This window comes from Streptopelia decaocto (assembly GCF_964273445.1).
Source record: "Streptopelia decaocto genome assembly, chromosome: 1".
In the NCBI taxonomy this organism is placed as follows: domain Eukaryota; kingdom Metazoa; phylum Chordata; class Aves; order Columbiformes; family Columbidae; genus Streptopelia; species Streptopelia decaocto.
The window spans coordinates 210852262-210873166 of NC_138663.1; the positions used below are offsets into that span (position 1 = coordinate 210852262).

At 46.6% G+C, this 20905-nt stretch overlaps 1 protein-coding gene across 5 annotated transcripts in view; it reads right to left on the reverse strand.

Moving 5' to 3' along the window:
* Positions 1–18210, reverse strand: part of POLD3 (DNA polymerase delta 3, accessory subunit) — a 30455-nt gene extending 12245 nt beyond the window's left edge. For 2 of the 5 annotated variants that reach the window (XM_082051395.1, XM_082051394.1), the window contains exons 1-10: positions 18042–18210; positions 17630–17686; positions 16438–16493; positions 14697–14799; positions 11775–11814; positions 9896–10028; positions 6053–6320; positions 4816–4888; positions 2513–2675; positions 1154–1266 (exon numbers count right to left, since the gene is read on the reverse strand). In XM_082051395.1, coding sequence (XP_081907521.1) covers positions 1154–1266; positions 2513–2675; positions 4816–4888; positions 6053–6320; positions 9896–10028; positions 11775–11814; positions 14697–14799; positions 16438–16493; positions 17630–17686; positions 18042–18101 — 1066 coding nt within the window. In that variant the 5' untranslated portion in view covers positions 18102–18210. Of the gene's footprint in view, positions 1–1153; positions 1267–2512; positions 2676–4815; positions 4889–6052; positions 6321–9895; positions 10029–11774; positions 11815–14696; positions 14800–16433; positions 16494–17629; positions 17687–18041 lie in introns of all 5 variants that reach the window. The other 3 variants (XM_082051397.1, XM_082051396.1, XM_082051398.1) reach the window with 2 other exon arrangements.
* Positions 18211–20905: the final 2695 nt, after the last annotated feature.

The window sequence follows — 20905 nt, forward strand, 5'->3', positions numbered from 1 at the left end:
AATACCAAAGAGTGTGGGCATATGTATTTTTTTTTTTTTTATTATGGCCAAACAAGGAGCTGCACACAGGAATGTGATGAAATTAAGGCTGATCATGAAGAACAGCTTCCTGAGAGATTTATCATCCTGGGCAATAGCCTGAGCAGCAGTGATGGATGCCTGATGACAGGGATCACTTGAAATTAAGCTGGGCAGACGAGCAGCTATGAAAATAGGCCCAAGGTGGCATGGCGACTGCGGAGATACCCAACAATATCCGCCTCTCTAATTTATATTACAGATTCTCTTCAGTTCACGGTTGTTTCTCATGTGCCAGCCACACTAAACAAGCAAACAGCTCCAGTTGTCCTGCTGGAGTTCACCTCCTCACTAATACATCCTATTTACTGCTTCACCTTTTTTCACTGGAGCTGTACACCAAACCGGTGGTTTCAATTATCTGTTCATAACCATTTCCAAATTCTTTTCCTGATCAGCTTGTTGGATGGCTGCTCCATCTCGCACATACTCCCTAGCTTGATCCCCGCTCATTTTCCAGTTATCTATATTGAACGGCATTTGTCGCCTCAATTATCCAAATTCTTCGGAATCCGGCCCTGCTGTTCCTCATTATAAGCCCGAATCTTGCGACGTTCTGGGCACCCTGCTCCTATCAAAGCCAACAGCCACCGAGGAGACGCAGAGTCGCATCAGATATGTTTTGCCTCCAATTCCTCTATTATTATTACTATTTTTTGGAAGTCTTGCCTCCAATGTTTGTCTTCCAAATCATTTCTATAAACAGACAGAATAAAGATACTAAAAATGACCCTGGGAGGTGGGGGGAGGTCACTTTGCGAGTGCTTGCTCACCAAATAAACTGGTTATGACCAGTCCTACAGTTCTGGAAGGCGCGATATCTTTCGTAAGAGATTGGAGAAGCTCCTTCCCACACGGCAGCGGGACTTGGCGAGGAGACAGACAGATCTGAGCTGAGACCGACTGACCGAGACATCTCCACTTGCAGCACAAGATAAACACAAAACTCAAGGCATTTGCACGGTCTTTAGGCCTCTAAACTGTCCCCTCAATTGTTGACCAACAGCCTTGGATAAGAATATTGTCAAAACCAGGCCCCTGAACAATGCGCTTGGGTGTTTAAACATCTTTTTACCTTCCTCGTCGCTGCTGTCAGACTCAAGTTGTTTGATTCGCTTCCTCTTTTTCTTTAGATTTTCAGGTTCTCTTTCTTCCTCGTTATCCGACTTGTCCACCCTCTTCATTTTACTGCCATAAAAAAAGAGAAGGAAGGGAATGAACACGTATTATCTCTTGTGTGCGCGTGAAAGCGTCAGGTACGCTTAGGCAAACGTGTTCCTGATAGAAGCACCGCTAGCAAGGAAATAAACTACTACTTAAAAACATGAGAGCATCACGTACGCTGACGGACACTCACCTATACAATCGCGCATTTTCAAGCTTCTCATCCAAAACAAGAAGGATTTCTTCAGCCCCTTTGCAGCTCGACGTTTTGCCCAGTACCTCACCTAAGCTTGGCCACAGCCACCTGGCAAGAGCCCATTTCTGATCTTGTCTCTATAGCTCAGGCTCCCAAACACTCGTGTCCCCAACAGCATCGCTCAGAAGCTCTTTTGACAGGCTGCTCGCCACTGACTGACTATGAGGTAGTGTCTCAGAATCCTGGAGCCATTTTTTTTTTAAGACTACTGGAAAAATAAAATAGCTTCTTTCTTTTTCATGTTGGCGAGACGCGGCAGACTAACAAGCCTGGAGGCTAAAGGCCCACGTATCCTCATCGAGCTGGTACAGCCCAAGCGGCCTTCCCAACACCACGCTGCCAACACGCAGCCTCCTTGGCTTTTCGAACGAGACTATCAATAAGACGACCGACTGCGCCGGTGGGCTGGGCGGTGCGCTTACCTATTTAGTTAGAAACAGATTGAGACCACCAATTAATTACTCACAGGCCACCAGAGAGCCATCAGGCTGTAACGATTTTTTGTCTCTGTCAGTTTGGGTTGGATTAAACACAAAGGATTGAACTTGAAATTTACTCGGAGTCTCAGCCCAAAGTAAACCGGCGGCATTGAAAGCAGCAGTACATGAGTGATGGAAGCAACAAGTAGAACTTTGTGTGCTGGAAGCTGTGTACATATAAGCTGGGGAATATACTACCATCCCTGGAGTATAGGTGCTCCTGCCAGCCCCCACAGATCGCCTGCGGGGTCTACGCTAAGTCTGCTCGCAGCGGGAGGTTGCCTCATGGAAAGCCACCCCCTCTAACCTGGACCGTGTCCCTTCCCCTTTGCAGTGGGGCACAAATGGCCCCGAGGCACCCACAGCGCTAAATGGAAAAGAAATAGTAGGAAAGAATTCTAAAGAGAGATCATTTTAGCCAGGTTTCATGCAGTTTAGTAGCTAGAAATGGGAGGGGAGCCAGCATGGTGTGACCAGCCAGCACCACCAACCAGCAGGTTAAGAGATGACAGGGACCCTGAACGGTGTCACCCACCTTTTTTTGTCCTTTTGTTGACTTTTAACAGACTCTGTTTTCTTCCCAGGTTTCTCTACGACAACATTAGAGGATGACTCTGGTTCTGCTACAGGAACTGAAGGCTTGACCGCTTCTTTCTCCTCCTTTGGCTGCTCTGGCACAGAGTTGACTTTGAGTTTATCTGTGAATAAACCATGAAAAAAGAACAAACCCAGAGGCAATTCAGTATGGACAACTTACAAAGGAGTCGGCTAAAAACACCATGCACCGAGAATACAGAAAACACTACAGATGATGTGTAAAAACATGAGGGATCTAGACTGAGCAAGCTGTTTTATCCATAAAGAAAGGGCATGCTTAAAACACCAAGTCCATCTTAACAGTCAGTTTATCCCTTCTAAATCAAGCATGAAAGAGCTCAGAAACAAAAGAATCGGGACTGAAGAAGAGCAACGTGCAGCCTTCATCCTGTATGATTTTAAAGCCCACGATTAGCGTTTTCATTAACGTAGCAGCTTCTTGTCCCAGCCCAATGTGATCAAGAACCAGCCTCTTTCGCCTATATGGTACCACACAGAAGGACAATTCTGCTTCAAATCCTTAATCTAGTACCAGAGAAGAGAGAGCGGGTGGGAGCGTACAGATAAATAGTATGTTTATCAACCTGATGGATGGTGCTGTTAGCACACACTTAATCACAGCCTGTGAGCTTCATTCAGCACACAACTGTTGCAGAAGAGAGGGACACACAAGTTAGAAACCTGCATCATCCCAAGTACAAGATGCCCCAGTGAAGAAGAAAAATATCCAAGAATGAGATCAACTAACTTGTCAATAGAAACAGAGGCTGTTGAGAGGGCTAAAACTTCATACCAACGTCTTTCCAGCTTGGAGAACAGGCCGGCTGCTTCGCTGAGCAAGGGAAAACATCTCAGATCTAAGAACTTGATTGACAACTCTTATTTATGAGCAACAGCAGAGAGCCGAAGGACCTAATTACGGTTAACTGGGGACTTTGAGGCACTGGTGAAATCCTTGAAGCCAGAAGAGATGTACAACATGTAGGGAACGAATCTGACTCGTGGAATCATCCTTATCTCTTCCATACACATAATCATTTCCAGTTCTGCTCGGTTTGCTCCTTCCCTGCAGCCACCACACGAGTCTCCTTGAAAAGCTCCTCGACAGGACTCGGCAGAGAAGAGAATCCCACTGGAAATTGTGGAAATCCAACTGCAAAGCTTTCCCCATCACCATGGGGTTAATTTGACCTTCCCGGGTCTTCAGAATAATAAACTTTAGTCTAGGGCTCTTCTCAGATCTTAAGAATTTTCCTTAATTGTAGTAACTGTGCTTCGGCTTATGAAGCTTCGGCTCAAAGTGTCCTCAGCTCCCTCAGTCTCATCAAAACAGGAACTCAAAGCCGTTTTGTGTGCTCGGCGCTGGAACCGTACGCTGCAAACTCCGACAGATGGTTGTTAGAAACTGAATTGTGCTGTTTACTCTCTCCCTGTAACTCTTCTTTGACTCCTCTCATACTCGCTATTATAAGAAGAGCTTTGAAGAAAGTCCTCCCGTCCTTTTCCAACGTCTGTTTAAAAGCTTCGCCGTATTTTCTTTAGACTTGGCTAATTTAGGTCAGAAGGGACCTCCAGAGGCCACCGACTCCAAACCCCTGCTCAAAGGTGAAGGTCGCCCCTCATTTTTATCCCTCAATTATTAGCTCTTCAGTTCTCAGTAAAGAAATTAACCCCAAATCTAACTAGAGACTCCTCGGTGATTTGTGATGAAAAGCAAGCATCATTAACACACTCTGCGTAACGGCTTTTGGCAAACGTTTTACCAATAAGCTGCTCTTCCAGCCAGAAGTACTCACTTGAAATCAGATTTCTTCTGCACTAAAAATCCTTCCTGGGTTAGTCTGCACAAATATGTCATTTTAATTGATCTCCGTCCAGCAAGCTTTTTGTCCGAAAAATTCCACTTACGACTTAATTTTTGCCTTAAGAGCTGCAGAGAAAAACATTAACCCCTTTGAGTCCAAAAGAGGAGAAGAATAGTATAAGAAAAGAGGGGATTTAAGGAAAATCCGAGAAGTTTGGTGGGGCAGGAGTGGGAAGAGTTCTGCTCCTTTCCGTTTGTGCCTCTCGCAGCTGTATCGTAAGATACCTGATATCACTGATTTTATTTTAATTGCTACTTACATTTCCAATATTTCCAATCTCCCTCAGGATTTGTATTTACTTTTTGAAAAGCTCCAGCAGGCTGGGCCCTGACCACAATGGTTTTCGCAACACAGATGCGTGTTATAAAGCACTTACTCATGGCAGCTTTGCCAAAGAAGTTGTTCATGATGCTGCTCTTTGCTGGTGGTTTGCTGCTTGCTGCCGACACCTAGAAGCAAACAGAGGAGAAACCACAGGAATTATTCACGCCACGCGGCCCTCAAAAAACATAGCGCTGCTTCTAGACAAGTAAAACAAACACAGAGAATCTGTTGACTACTCGGTGTCTTAGATTGCAGTGTCTGTTCAGGAGAATTTGAAGATATTAGTACATGCAAAGGGTCGAAATAAGTTAATTCTGCCTTCAAATCTAACTTGGGTCACATTCCCATCTGATGGCTGACAGTGTTACTGAAATAAGTGCTTGGGACTTGGGTTAGTTCCCAGTAAAGAACTGTTCTGGGTTCAACTGTTCAGTGCTTCAATTCACAGTAAGCGACAGGGGAAAGAACACAGATCGGCCAAACCATGAGGACTTTATCCAGCTCCTCCGGCACGTACGCTGGGCTGCCGAGCGTTTTCAAAACATATCGCTGCTCTATCCCGCTAATGTAGCCACCACCGCAGTGAAAAATCACACGCAGACGCAAAAACCACCTACGTTTGGCCTCCTAATCCCATTTATTTTCATGCAAAAAAAAAAAAAAACAACAGGCAACTAAACCACTAAAGTTCTCAAAACACTCCGACAGGAATATTTCACCAGTTCTAAATTCACTACAAAAATCAGAAAAAATGAACCAAAATGTATTCGGCTGTTGTAAAAAAGCCAAACCACACGCAGGGAATGTTACCATTTTAATACCCATTTACTGGCCGCATCGCTTTAAAAACAATTATACCAATTAAAATTAAAATGTAATCCTACCCTGGAGAAAAAAAAGCAGCAGTTGAGAAGATAAACAATTTAGTCTGCACAGGTCAAGCTCTGAAACTCCCCTCACAGACCAAGTTTAAACACCTTGATACTTTTAAGACCTGGACTTCTCCCATTTCACTTATTGCTCAAAACAAATCCTTTTAAGCACAATGGAGAGAGCAAGATCCTCAACCGGTGTATATATTGGCGTAACCGAAGACAATGGAACAATTGTCTCAATAATGCAGCTATGCCGGTTTGTACTGGAGATCTGGCTCAACGAGGAACGTTAAAGTTATGGCAAATCTGCTTTTTTTTGATATATGGAGAGCGTAGCACAATATATTTTTGCCCAAATGACTGACAGAAGCCACGACTGCACTATATGGTTAAATTAACCCAGAGGGAACTTACACCTGGGGTCTCCTTAGACTCCGTTTTAGTCTCTTTATTTGCGTCGTGGCCTTTGGAAGCCGCTTTCGCTGCAAACATCTCCATGATCCCTTTGGGCTGCTGCGAGGTCTGTTTGGCGGCCGAGGGAGCGTGGCCGTTGACCACGGGTGCGCTCACAGCGCTGGCGTCGCTCGGCGCCTGGGACCCGGCCTGCGCGGGCGTCCTCTGCGCTTGAGGGGCCTCGGCCGGCGCCCTGGGGACGGCAGCGGCGCACTGGATGGCGCTGAACCTGCGTGAGGAAGCGCAAGATCTCATTAGCCTTTTCACTTAGTTCTCACCTTGGTTTCTACACCAGTAGCACCTCAATTCTCTCTGGTCTTGTGTTCTCCTGTTATGAACCTGTCAGCGAGAACCAAACGCGAAGCATGCTGTGCACATTTTGGGGTGGGGGGTAAGCCTGTCTCCACACCCAGGGGGGAGATAGAATAGATGGCATTTTATTCCTAAATGGGTTACGCTCTCTAAAGCGTGCAGCATAAATTCTACGCTGTCTGATGTTCTGAAGCATTTACAACTTTCAGATGCTTTGACAGAATTGCTGCTGCTGCAATCGCACCAGGCAGGTGAGTAAATCACAACTGAAACCGAACCACTTAAACGGCTCAGGAAATACCCACAGCATCCAGACTTAACTAAATAAAGTCATTTCTATGTAATCACTGGTAGATAAAGATGAATCTCAGCTTGTAACAGTCTGAAACGTGATTGTTTGGGGATACAGAGATATAAGAAACTATGTGCTCACAGTTCCAATACAATTCCCTGACAGTCAGGAATAGCAGGACCCAAAAATAACCGAACTCCGCTCCCCGCTGTGCAAATCACAGGCGAGGCTTTCCAGATTTCCTACAGGAATCCCACAGAAGAGCACAGACTCACGCCTTCCAACCCGCCCAATTACACAGCGTATTTTTATTTGCATCACAAATAAACAAGAAATAAAGCAGCCTTCTGCCAATTAATTTCTGCGCCTCAGCATTAGCAGCTCACATGCACAATTCGCTTCTACTCAGATCAGGAACTGTAATGTATGAACAAAACAGCTCTACAGCATTTCTAGGCTGCAGCAGCAATCTCTTGACATTCAAACCTTTAAAGGAAGGAAAGATGTTGAAGATATTCCTGCTTTCTTTTCTACTTTTAATCTGTTTTCAGCAGAGCCAACACTGTGCTCTGAACAGCTTTGACTCCTACTCCACACACACCAAGAACCCGCCAGGTTACAAATAACGTTGTATCGTCAATGGTTGTATTGATTGTGCAGCAAACATCTGAACCTCACACATCGCAGGCGCTTGAGAAGCTGGCTTGTCTCAAAGCTCCTGTGTGACTGTAGCTCGTGGGCTTGATCCAAAATTCACTAAATAATCGCTGAAAAAACAAGCCATGTTTGGACTGTGCTCCGCAAGCAAGGAGCCGCTTCCGCTTGGAAAGCTGACACGAGCAACACGCATTAAATCTGATTATTTATCTTAGTACAACATCTAGCTACCTCCACCATCCTCACTGCATAACAGGTCCTACATGAACACAGAAGAGACTAAAGATCCTTGCTCCAGAGCTTGTGAGATATATGGACTGCAAAGGAAGCATAAGAAGCCAGTAGGTTCTTTCTGCAATAAAGATGCACGTCTGTCTTTTCTAGGTGCTGCAGGAACCGTGTCTCATGCATAAAAAAAGCTTCATGCCGTTGCAGAGGCAATATGGTCAGTCTGAATTTAGTTCAGCCAGGTCTCAAGTGAAGAAGCTGAATTATTCTTAGCTTGCTTGGGAAATTCTGCTCCAAAGCCAGGCAGGGATTCATACATGGGCTGCAGAAAGCTACGTCAAAAATGGAATTATCAAAACCTTCTGGATGTACAAGTTGCAAAGGAGACGTCTCTAAGACACAAACATCACCATGCAGGGGTGCCTGAAAGTAAATAGACTGGAACGAGGCAACTGCAGCCAAGCCCAAGGAACGCGTCTTCATCGGGACAGAGTTTTCCAGCACTTCCCAGGGTACTGATATTCACATTTGAAACACACGGCTTCTAGGACATTTATTTTCAACGTTTTGAAGACGGCTACGTTTCTACTTGCAAATTCTATACTCTATGACACAACATTCAGGCATCCCACTTCTAAACCAGATTGGTCATGGCACTGTACGTGCTGATTACATCACGCTGAAGCTGTCGCGGTGGAAACACATATAAATGAGAAGCCACAGCTGCCAGGCTCTGTTCAGGAGGAGAGATGGTGACCCCTGGAGACTGAAGGACCTCTGCAGCCCAGAAATCCACCCGTGTCCTGGGCTGCGTCCCCAGCAGCGTGAGCAGCAGGTGCAGGGAGGGGATTCTGCCCCTCTGCTCCGCTCTGGTGAGACCCCCCTGCAGTGCTGGTCCAGCTCTGGGTCCTCAGCACAGGACACACATGGACCTGCTGGAGAGGGGCCAGAGGAGCCCCAGGAATGATGCGAGGCTGGAACAGCTCTGCTGGGGGACAGGCTGAGAGAGCTGGGGTGTTCAGCTGGAGAACAGAAGCTCTGGGGAGACCTTAGTGTGGCCTTAAAAGGGGCTGAGAAGAAAGATGGGGACAGACATTTGAGCAGGGCCTGTTGCCATAGGACAAGGGGTGATGGTTTTAAACTAAAGGAGGGAGATTCAGGCTGCACATGAGGAAGAAATTGTTGCCCCTGAGGGTGGTGAGAGCCTGGCCCAGGTTGGCCAGAGAGGTGGTGGATGAACCATCCCTGGAGACATCCCAGGCCAGGCTGGACGGGGCTCTGAGCAACCTGAGCTGGTGAAGATGTCCCTGCTCATGGCAGGGGGGCACTGGGGGAGCTGGGAAGGTCCCTTCCAACCCAAACTATTCAATGATTGCACGATTCTATGAACAAACTTGGTTTGCAGGTAAGGCCTGGGGTCAACACAAGGGTGGGAAGAAATAATACATGGGTGAGACAGGAAAGAGGGAAAATTTGCAATACGGAAAGGGAATGGTCCAAGGGGAAAGATCCTGTTAGAAAATAATATGGCTAATTAGTACACGGATAGAATAGGCTAAACTGGCAACCATCATCCTCCCAAACACCTGCAGCTGGTGGTGCCTCAGCTCTGGTTTTGCCACCACCGGATCTTTCCTGGCTCCCCCTTCCTCAGCACAGCAATAAATCAAAACTTGCTTTGGACTGGATGAGCTGTGAAGGTCCCTTCCTACCCAAACTATCCTATGATTCTATGAATTCCAGAACAACCTTTCTGCAGTTCAACCAAGAAGGATGCTTTTGCTGCTTGGTCTGTTTCGTATGGTTCCCCTACACCTCAGGCTCTCATCTTATATACGGAGAATGAATTCCTCTAGAGGAGGCCAGTGAATAAAGACATGGTCACACAAAACAGAAAGCAAGCTCACGTTAGTGCTTTACTAGGCATATCACTCATGTTTTTCTAAGTCTGTTTCAATTTAGTCCTCCTGTGTGACTGAGAACCGGATAAAAATGGTTATGATTAAGTGAGGCCTGGAAATGAGAAAAAGGTTTCTAGCCATCAGAAAAGGAAGGTGCTGGAACCGTTTGCTCATTGGTGTAATGGAGCAAGTGAACCAACCATCAGCTGGAAATAGCTCTGCTTACAAAAGAATCACAAAATGTGCTGTCTGGGGACTGGCCTGGCATGGCTTAGGAGGTATCTCTTCCTAACTTCCTAGAAATCCAGGCATTTCTGGTAACTGTTGACTTCTACCAAAACGCATTATGTAGCAACATCTCAATCTCAAATCACAAACCTTAAGAATTAAAAAATAAACCAAGACGCAACTCACTTGCTGCAGTTGTGCAGGTTTGTTTTGACAATGTCATAGTCCGTGTTGTAGAGCGGCGCGCTGTCCTTGAGCAAGGCTTTCTGAACGCTGTAGACGTGCACGCTGGCTATCGTGGCCAGTTTGGACTTCATTGCTGGGGGGGTGAAAAAAAGGAGGAGAAAAAGCCCTATGTTAGTAGAGCCTTGACAGAATCTGGTGACACCTTTAAGTAGGAGGCTCTGTAACAAGGATGGAGAAAGACTGACAGACCGCTTGACAGCAAGGACCTGAAAATACTACTAATAAAAAAGTATAAATCATAGAATCATTTCAGTTGGAAGAGACTCTCAGGATCATCGAGTCCAACCATAACCTCACACTATGAAGTCCATGTCTCTGAGAACCTCATCTCTGCATCTTTTAAACCTCTCCAGGGATGGTGACTCCACCTGGGCAGCCTGTTCCAATGCCCAACAGCCCTTTGGGGAAGAAATTGTTCCCAGGATCCAACTGCACCTTATTCAAGTGCTCACTGATTGTAAATTCAAGGTAACAGACCCCACAAGCCTCTCAAACATGTTTTCCACTGTACACACTTGGGTCTTACACAAATTAAGAGCAAGTTGTGCGTTTACCTTGAAAATATCTAATGTTTGGGATCCAGAATATCTATAAAACTACCTAAAACTAAGGAAGAAAATAGACGGTGGTAACTCGGCCCTGCTGGAACCGCTCTCTGCCATTAAGGTAGCGTCCGCTGTACCAGCTACTGTCACAGCGTGTTCTCCAGCAGCCTCCTGGAATCAACGTTTTGTCTCTTCAATGCTATTTAGACCGTTATCCCCTTGAGATGAGGGCTGGGTTTTTTAGGAATTCTTTGTTCATTGCTTATATTGTTCCCTGCACACAGCCCTGGCCTGTGACAGAGCTTCTAGGCACTGTAAAAATACACACAGGAATCATTTCTCGGGGCCAGGCCTGGACTGCGCAGCCCTGCTCCCATCACCAATCTTGGCCTCTTCCAAATGTAAGTCATACCTTTGGCCTGGCTTCTCATCCAAAAAACACGCACAGCCCTTTTCCGCGCGGCAAAACAGAACATTACGCAGCGCACGCAGTCCAACAAACACGACAGATAGTAGTCGCGCTGTTCGGCAATTTACTACCCTGAGGAAGACAACTTGAGCTAGAAATCAAATTCAGATCTCAAAAAGGAAAATATGGCAAATCCTCCGAGCAAAGTCGGATCATTAGGATGGATATTTAAGGCCACAGATGCCACAGTATGTTTTCAAACGCCAAAGGCGTTATTTGAAAGTGATGAAGAGCCTTTAGTTGTGTTTCAATTGCTACGGATCAGATCTCATTAGCAGGGCCAGGACTGGAAAGAGAAGTATGTTATAGTTGTGGGGTTTTTCACCTTCACTATCAAAGCAAATACCCCAAACAAAAGCCACAATGTTCTTGTGGGACATTTAACCAAGATTCAAGTCACTCAGAGCAAACAAAGGCATTTAAAGTTGAATTTAACCAATAACCAGAATTATCTGCTTCAGCATCTGTGGGAGCCTGAGGGCTCACGATTGTTCTAAAAGTTCTAAACCCACTCAGATATTGTTGCCCTTAAGGAGGAGCCGCGGCAGGGAGGTGGAAAAGAATCGCTGACTGAAATATTCAACAGCAAAAAATCCCAGACGCAAGCTGCAAGTCTCAAGTTAAACAGCTGTTGGCTCAGATATTCAATGTTCTGAGAAAAAGCTGGTACAAAAAGTACATACCTGAGCCCAAGAGCCTGACCGGGCACTTACGCGCAGATGGCAAGTTCTGAGCTTTACTCATTTTGCTGTTATTTCAAAGCAAAAAGAAGTTAGAAACCACATCATTTTCAGGATCTGCTTACCTTCCAGCTTATCCTCTCTCACTACTGCAACCTTGTGGCACTGTAAAAAAGAAACAGCACTCTTAAAATCTGAATCTGTTGCACGCAAGACCAATATTTTCCATTATCTATTGAATAAGAAAGTCTAACGATTCGAACTGCAGCTTTATATTGGTGCCTTTAAACAGTTTTTGAAGCTCTTTTAAACCAGTTTTTAAAGGTTTGTCTTCCTACTTTTCCAATAGACTGTGTCACAGGTCACTACAACGCTAAAAAAACCCTCTGCCCTCCGTTCCTGACACTGGGAGATGAGACACGGATGAAATGAGGATTAAACAGCTGTGCAATATAGTGGAAAAAAGCAAAATAAGGCAGCTGATATGGAGAGGAGCCAAAGAAACAGAGCGGATGAAAAGCCAGCTATTAATTTAGTGTTTAACTGATACCACAGACAATAATAGGCAAGAAAATGTAGGCAACCTGAAATTGTAAATGACCATTGAGAGTCTCGGTCCCTCACCGAGGCGGATAAAAAATTGCAATTAAGAGCGTGCAGCGCTTAAAACACAATGGGAATTATTTGTGACCAATTTCTACCCCCATTTCCCTACAGATCAGTCTTGCAGCTGAATGCCCAGCCTGTGGCTACATCTACTGACAGCAGCCAGTAGTGCAGGGTTACCGGCAAGCACAGGGTTGTATCAAAAATACGATATTTAATACAAAAAATTTAAAAAAGAGTGACCTTTATATGTTTACCTTGGTAGAACTTGTTTTAAAAATATACAAGCTGCTAAGAGTTAAAAAAAATTATTATTTGTTCCTATGTAGGAATTCACTTATTTGTTTTAAACACATTCCAGTAAATTTAAATACTATAGGAAGCATTGACAAACTTCTGGGTGGTTCTAGTGCATCAAGAGATGCTACTAATACCTTGGGGAAAACCTGTTAAACTCAGGCTATAAATGTGACGCTACCTGTACAGCTATAAATAAATATATTCCATTATACAGAACTAATGCAATAAATTATTACCTTTGATTTCAGGCAGATTTGGAGATTTAAAGACAATATTCTATGCATGTGAAGCAGTTTATGAGTGAGGAAAGCCAAAAGGTGGTGGGGTTTATTGCCTTTTTTTTTTTTGGTTTGCTTTTTTGTTTTGTTTTGGGGTTTTTTGTTTGTTCTGACACCAAGTTGGGAGGGAGTGTGGACCTGCTGAAGGCACGAGGGCTCTGCAGAGGGATCTGGATAGACTGGAAAAATGGGCTGATTCCAATGGGATGAAGTTCAACAAGGCCAAGTGGCGGGTCCTGCCCTTTGGCCACAACAACCCCCTGCAGCGCTCCAGGCTGGGCACAGAGTGGCTGGAGAGCAGTCAGACAGAAAGGGACCTGGGGGACTAATGGACAGGGAGCTCAACAGGAGCCAACAGTGTGCCCAGGTGGCCAAGAAGGCCAATGGTGTCCTGTCCTGTATCCAAACCAGCGTGGTCAGCAGGACAAGGGCAGTGATCCTTCCCCTGTGCTCTGCATTGGGGAGGCCACACCTGGAGTCTTGTGTTCAGTTCTGGGCCCCTCAGCTCAGGAAAGAGATTGAAGTGCTGGAGCGGGTCCAGAGAAGAGCAACAAGACTGGGGAAGGGACTTGAACACAAGCCCTATGGGGAGAGGCTGAGGGAGCTGCGCTTGTTTAGTCTGGAGAAGAGGAGGCTTAGAGCTGAGCTCAGCACTCTCTAGAACTACCTGAAGGGCAGTTCTAGCCAGGTGGGGATTGGGCTCTTCTCCCAGGCATCAGCAATAGGACAAGGGGCCATGGGCTTCAACTCTGCCAGGGGAAATTGAGGCTGGAGATTAGAAAGCAATTCTGTGCAGAGAGAGTGGTCAGGCATTGGAATGGCTGCCCAGGGAGGTGCTGGACTCACCAGCCCTGGAGGTTTTTAAGCTGAGATTGGACATGGCACTTAGTGCCATGATCTAGTCAATGGACTGGAGTTGGACCAAGGGTTGGACTGGATGATCTCTGAGGTCTTTTCCAACCCAGTCCATTCTGTGATTCTGTGTGATTCTGTGATTCTTGTTGGCTGGTTGGTTTTGTTTTTCGTATTTGTGTGTGTGTGTGTTTCCCCAATCTAGAAAAAAATGCCAGGACACCCTGAAAAGTACTAATTCTAAATGAAGACTATGGATTGTAATTGGTATTAGGCTATTTAAATCTATGAATAGCTAAATTTGTATCTAGATACTTGTATATAAATATGGATACTTAGTGGAACGTCAAAGGCATTTAGTGCTTGGCTACGAAATTCTTCTGAAAGCAAAGAGAAACGGGCACTCCGTTTGCTCATCTTTTAAAAACCTCTGGGGTGCCCGTCTGAAATTGTCGATTATATTCTCGACAATCTGACAAGAAGCTACGAGAAAAAAATAAATACATTAAGTAGCTATTCCTTCGCTTAATAAGTCGAAGCATTTTAAACACAAAATACTGTTAATAAATGTATGTTTCTCTTTTATACCAGGATAAACAAGCTGCTTTAATTAACAAGAACTATCCAACTATTTATTATATGTATTACTATTGCAGCTGAATTCCAAGCTCTCTACTCCACGGCAGATCCTGGGCAATGGATTAGCTGATTTCACAAAGGTCCCTCCAGACTGTTTTATTGATTGGTGTCCAATAGTGACAGCATTGAGGGACGACTGGTAAGGGGATTTAAGTTAATTAAATAAAAACCCTGGTGAGTTATTCAGCGCTGTATTATCAAATGATGTCCAACCGCTCTTTCCTCCCCATCATTCGTATGCTTATTTTGTACACGTACAGAAGACTTAGCCCACTGGAAAATGAGAGATAGCTCAGCTTTTGACCAAAAGATCACCAAAAAAGAGAGACAGAAGGCGCAAGAACAAAGAGAAAAGAGAAATAAAACACTCACCGTGTGTCCATTCTGGACGAGGCTTCCTGCTACTAAGTAGGTGACGTGAAGCTGAGCTCCCGAGTTCTCCTTTCGTTTCCTTTCTACATAATCGTACAGCATCCTGCACAAAAGAAACCAGCGTTAATCATCTGGAAGGAAATGACCCTTCACCACCCCTTCCGTGAAGCTGACATGAAGAGAGCAAATACATAGGCACAGTTATTCTAACCAGGCTTAATCTTGCCGAGACACCTTTCTACTCTGCCACTTTGAAGAATCTCAGTCAAATAACTAGAGAAACCACAGGTGGAAAGAACACAAGCCCTCAAATCTTTAACAGTTGGTTGCAGATGGTCTCACATCCTCTGGGTGGTTTGTTCCAACGTCTCCCCTCAAGAAAGGCCGTTTCTCTCATTAAAACCCAGCGTTCTGAAACACCCAAGAGAGGAACTGGTGATTTTGGGCACGTAATCACGTTGCCAGGCGTATATATACAATCCCAGCTACATCCACTGATGCGGAGATCAGAAACAGGAGGAAAGAGCAGGATTAGTGGTGATGAGATTGAGCTGACACTGCAGCTTTCAGCTCCCACTGATTTATCGTGAGTCTCCCGTGTAACTGCACAGAGACGCTACCGCACACCCCACGAGGATGTTCTCTGGTACAAATACTTGAAGATCCTCGTGGTGATGGAGACAGGCAGCGACTACTGTGCTACCCCAGGCAGCACAACTCACTAAACTAATCCATTTGCCTTATCTCCAGCTTCTAGGAGAGAGTTTTAAGCGCAAAGATGCCACAGGAGTTCTCCATCTCCAGTTTGTGTTTGAAGGGTATGAGAAGGTGCCTCGGTTTCACCTGGGCCATCTCCTTCACAGCTAAAAGGTCTCCGGCTCCTTCTAGTTTATTGTATGACCAGAATTGTTCCCAGCCAGGTCTACACCATCACTGAAGCACCCTCTGATCTACACAGAGAAAATTTTGGTATTATGGGACATAACACCCTCATAGAGCCTTCAAATCATATGCTTAACTCTACTTTGTAGTGTAGCAACAGCCCCAGAATCCTTGGGAGCTCGTTCTTCGTCTTTAAAAGGCTACAGTAATTTTTATTCTTGAAAATACAGCAACACACTGTTATACATTTAAACTGTTTGGAGAAATAAAAATGTGACAACAGAACTGACCTCCCTGTCATTCAAATACTTACCTGTGCCCATCAAGCCTGGTAAGCAGATATTAATAAATACGCAGCAGGGTGATCAGAGTGGATGAGAATTTGCCATGCACATGAGATGTTCTGCATTTTCCTGACTCTGCTCTCAGCAATATCCTTGGATAATGCACGGCATCCTAAGCTGGGCTATGCAGCAACAGATTCTCACAGAGACACAGCTCTGCAGGGCTGGAGCCAAGTTCGGAAGAGACATTCACATTTTAGGAGCTATGTAATGATGCTGAAACATCTATTCTGACCTAAGTACTTAGAGAATCATAGAATAATTTTGTTTGGAAGAGAGCTTTACGATCATTGAGTCTGTATAAAGCAGCACAAGGTGTCGAGCTGAGCACTGCACAGTCACATCACAGTCAAGGCACAATTTGTCTACATGTTGAATAACATAACTGGCTGTACCTGAGGATTTGTAAATATTTCCAGGAAGGTAATTTTAATACAGTAACCACAATAATGAAAGTGGTAATTAACAAGGCTTTGCCGCAAAACAAAAAGTTTGTGGGTTGCATAAATACCTACTGTTTAGCCTGGTTGACGTGAACTCCCAGAGTATAGCTGAGCCATTTGTATGTTACCTGTAACAAGAAAAAAAACCAAAACAACACTTCAGTAGGAAAACGTTGGTGTTTTGACTTGTTTCACCTTCCATCCTCCGCTTGTTTCATGGGTAAATCAAACTCTTTAGACCCTCAGCAGAACCTGTTAGAAGTGAAAGCACACGGACACGCACCCACCTGAGGAGACTGAATTCCTGAAACCTGAACAAATGACCTACCCTGAAAGGTGTGGTTTTGAAAACGCCTTCTTGAAGTGCCATTACATAAATAAAAACCATTCAAAACGCAAAAAAAACCAGCACAATCTTTAATGGTGAGAAGCTCTTACTGCTCTCCCAAACAACTACCACATATTTACTGGATTTCTGACACTCTTGCCTGTCACGGGGATCTCTGGCTACAACATAAATCCAACAGCATGATTAATCACAGGAGGCTACCGCTCTAAACCCAGCCCTCTTGCTGTATTATTTAGGCAAGGTGTGTGTTTCATACCTGTTTTTCCTCCTGCTCTGCCTTTTCAAACTAATCCTCAGGCCTCTCCTCCCTCATACACAATTAAATTGTCTAACAGCTTACTGAAATAAATTACAACAATGTAGGCAGCGCACATTGATACAACCACTTTGACGCGACCAACTTTACTGTATCACTTTCTAGGCAAAAATAATCTTCATTTTGAAAGAAACACAGACACACATGCCTACTGTTTTTCTGGATTGTCCTAAAAAATAGCCGGGCTTCGAGAAGCTGCAGTCAATAAGTAGTAATTTGAGTTTTAAGCTGAAATAGTGGAACAAACTGCCTCAAACTTTCATGGGGAAGAACTCACTGTTTCATCCACTTCTGTCATTTATACCTTGAGTTAAAACGCTGCTGTCACTACGGTGGTTTTTGTGGGGTTTTTTGTTTGTTTGGGTATTGGTTCGCGGGTTTTTGTTTGTTTGTTTTTTGTTGTTTTTTTGAGGAAAAACAGCTCACCTATTGGGGAGTATAAGGAATTTGGGGAGAGCTCTCTTTCCCATCATATAAACAATGCAACCACCAATTCTCTTCAGAGGTATTAAATTAATTTAAAGGCACAGAGCGGGGGAAAAATCCTGACAAGAAAGTCACCTCTTGTCCAGCTTGACAAAAACCTGTATTAACTCTACCTTGCGACCTGTGGAAAAGCAAACGCTGCAAAACCAGCCAGGCAGCCAACGTACACCCTGAAAATGAGTAAAACTTGAGTAAACAAGGCGGTTGCAGCTGCGGAAATCTCTGCCGATGGGGGGCTGAGCACCCACGCGTGTCCCGCAGGTGGGTGACACTGGGGCGGCCTGAACCGGTGTCACCTCAGCCTTGATTCCAGCACCCCCAGAGCCGGGGTTGGGGCCCAGCCTGAGGTGGTCCCCCAAAAATACAGGTTGACCCCCCACCCCAACGGCAGCCACGCTGGTGGGGAGGGTAGGAAGTGTGTGGGGAGGGTAGGAAGTGTGTGGGGTCGCTGCCTCACGGAGGGGGCCGCGCAACCGTGGCAGCCTCCCGCCCCCCCCACCCACCCACCCCGCTGGCGGGACTCACGATGCGGTTCTGATCGGTGACGAACTCGTCGATGTTCTCGAGGTAGAGCTCGTCCTCCATGGCGGGGCGGGGCGCGGCGGGCAGGGCCGCGTAGGCCGCGGGCGGGAGGAACCGCCGCCGTTCCCGCGCAGCTCAAGGCCGCGGCCGCCTCCCCGCTGCCATGGCAACGCGCACACACGCAGGGCGGGGGCGACGGGGGCCGCGCGGGGACAAAAAGGGGCGGGTTGGGGTGAAGAGGAGACGCGCGGTCCCTGTGCCCGCCCGCTCCGGGCAGGCCACGCCCCGCCCAGGCGGCGCTCGCCGTCCCCTCACATGTCCCCATGGGTTGACCTGACATGTCCACACGTTGTCCCCTCACAAACACATGCCATCCCTTCACATGTCCCCACGCCGTCCCCTCACAGACCCATGGCCCCGTGCTGTCACAGAATCCCAGAATCCCAGAATGTCAGGGGTTGAAGGGACCTGGAAAGCTCATCCAGTGCAATCCCCCCATGGAGCAGGAACACCCAGATGAGGTTACACAGGAAGGTGTCCAGGCGGGTTGGAATGTCTGCAGAGAAGGAGACTCCACAACCCCCCTGGGCAGCCTGGGCCAGGCTCTGCCACCCTCACCGGGAACAAGTTTCTTCTCAAATTTAAGTGGAACCTTTTGTGTTCCAGTTTGTACCCATTACCCCTTGTCCTACCATTGGTTGTCAACGAGAAGAGCCTGGCTCCATCCTCCTGACACTCACCCTTTATATGTTTATAACCATTAATGAGTCCCCCCTCATTCTCCTCCAAGCTCCAGAGCCCCAGCTCCCTCAGCCTTTCCTCACACAGGAGATGCTCCACTCCCTCCAGCATCTTGGTGCCTGCGCTGGACTCTCTCCAGCAGTTCCCTGTCCTGCTGGAACTCAGGGGCCACAACTGGACACAATATTCCAGGTGTGGTCTCTGTCCCCTCACATGTCCCCATGCCATCCCCTCAGACACCCACGGCCCCCACAGACACCTCACATGTCCCCATGCTGTCCACTCACAGCCCCACAGCCCCACGCCATTCCTTCACATGTCCCCACACCGCTCCCTCACACATCCTGATGCCATCCCTTCATAGACCCACAGCCCCAGTGTCCCCTCACATGTCCCCATGCTCTACCCTCACATGTCCCCACGCCATCCCCTCACAGCCCCATGGCCCCACACCATCCCCTCACAGACAGGTGGCCCCACGCCATTCCCTCATGTCTCCACGCTGTCCCTTCACATGTCCCCACATTGTCCCCTCACACATCCTCACACCATCCCCTCACAGATCTCTGCCTCCATGCCATCCTCTCACATGTCCCCATGGTCTCCTGTCACAGACCCACAGCCCCATGCTGTCCCCTCACATGTCCCCACACCAGCCTGTCACAGACCCATGTCCCCACACTGGACCCTCACAGACCACTGCTGCCATGTATGTCCTCGTGTTCTCCTCTCACCCACAGCCCCATGCCATCCCTCAAATGTCCCTACACCATTCCCCCACAGCCCCATGTCCCCACACTGTCCCATCACACATCCTCACGCCAATCCCACAGACTAATGGCCTCATGCCACCCTCTTAAATGTCTCCATGCCCTTCTCTCACAGCCCCGCAGCTCCAAGCTGTTCCCTCACATGCCCCCATGTTCTACCTTCACATGTCTCCATGCTGTCCCCTCACAGGCCCGTGTCCCCACGCTCTGCTCTCACTGACTCACAGCCCCATGCCATTCCCTCACATGTCCCCACATCATCCCCTCACGTCTCCACACTGTCCCTTCACATTCCCCCGCATTGTCCCCTCACATGTCCCCATGTTCTACCCTCACATGTCCCCATGCTGTCCCCTCACAGATCGCTGCCCCCATGCCATCCCCTCACTCGTCCCCATGCTCCTCTCACTGACCCACGGCCCCACGCCATTCCCTCACGTGTCCCCACATCATCCCCTCACAGACCCATGTCCCCATGCCCTCCTCTCATACATCTTCACCTTCATGCTGTTCCCTCACAGCCCCATATCCCCACACTGTCCCCTCACATGTCCCCATGCTGTCCCTTCACAGACCCACAGCCTTCCCTCCAATCCTTAATTCCAAATCCTTAATTCCCAATCCCATCCCATTTGCATCGTTTTTCTAATGCAGCTGAGGACTCCATTGATATATCTATATTGTTTTCTAATTACTTTTCCTCTATAAAGTTAATTTAAAATCTATTAGGTGTTTTTGAGAGTGATTTTTTTTCTTGTTTTCCTTCCAGTGTGGATTACACTAAATTTTATCTGCCATGTTTCTCATTTACCTGTCCTGGCTGGGTCCTTGCTGGGAATGGGATGTTGAGCATCTCCCACCCTTCCCAGACCTCATCAACCCAAATCCCTCTGTCTCCGGATGACTCGCTCCATTCTACTGGCAGTTAGGTAAAAGCAACACAAAATAAATACATTTTCTACATCTAACCCTGCCACAAAATCCGTTTCTGTAGGAGAGAACTGGTGCGTGTTTCCTCTGCTCTCTTCATTTTCAGGTGGGCTGCAGCGCTGAGCTGAAAAATGCTCTTGTAGGGTCAGAAGTGGGTTCCTCTGATGAAGAGATCACTGAAACATTACGTTTATGAGCGTATAGGTGTGTTCCCAATTTATGTATTGTCTCCAGGAGCAATGGCTTTGGGAAACTGAGATGTCCGTAAGCAGGGGCTGAACAACCTGTCAGGAGAATTTAAAGTGAAATTTGGGTGTATGAGATGAATGTGTTCACATATTGGTCCTGTAATGGAGAAGTGGAGAGACAGATTTTGCTGGTTTGCAAGGAAAGATCACAAAATGAGCTTTAATATCTCAAGGGATT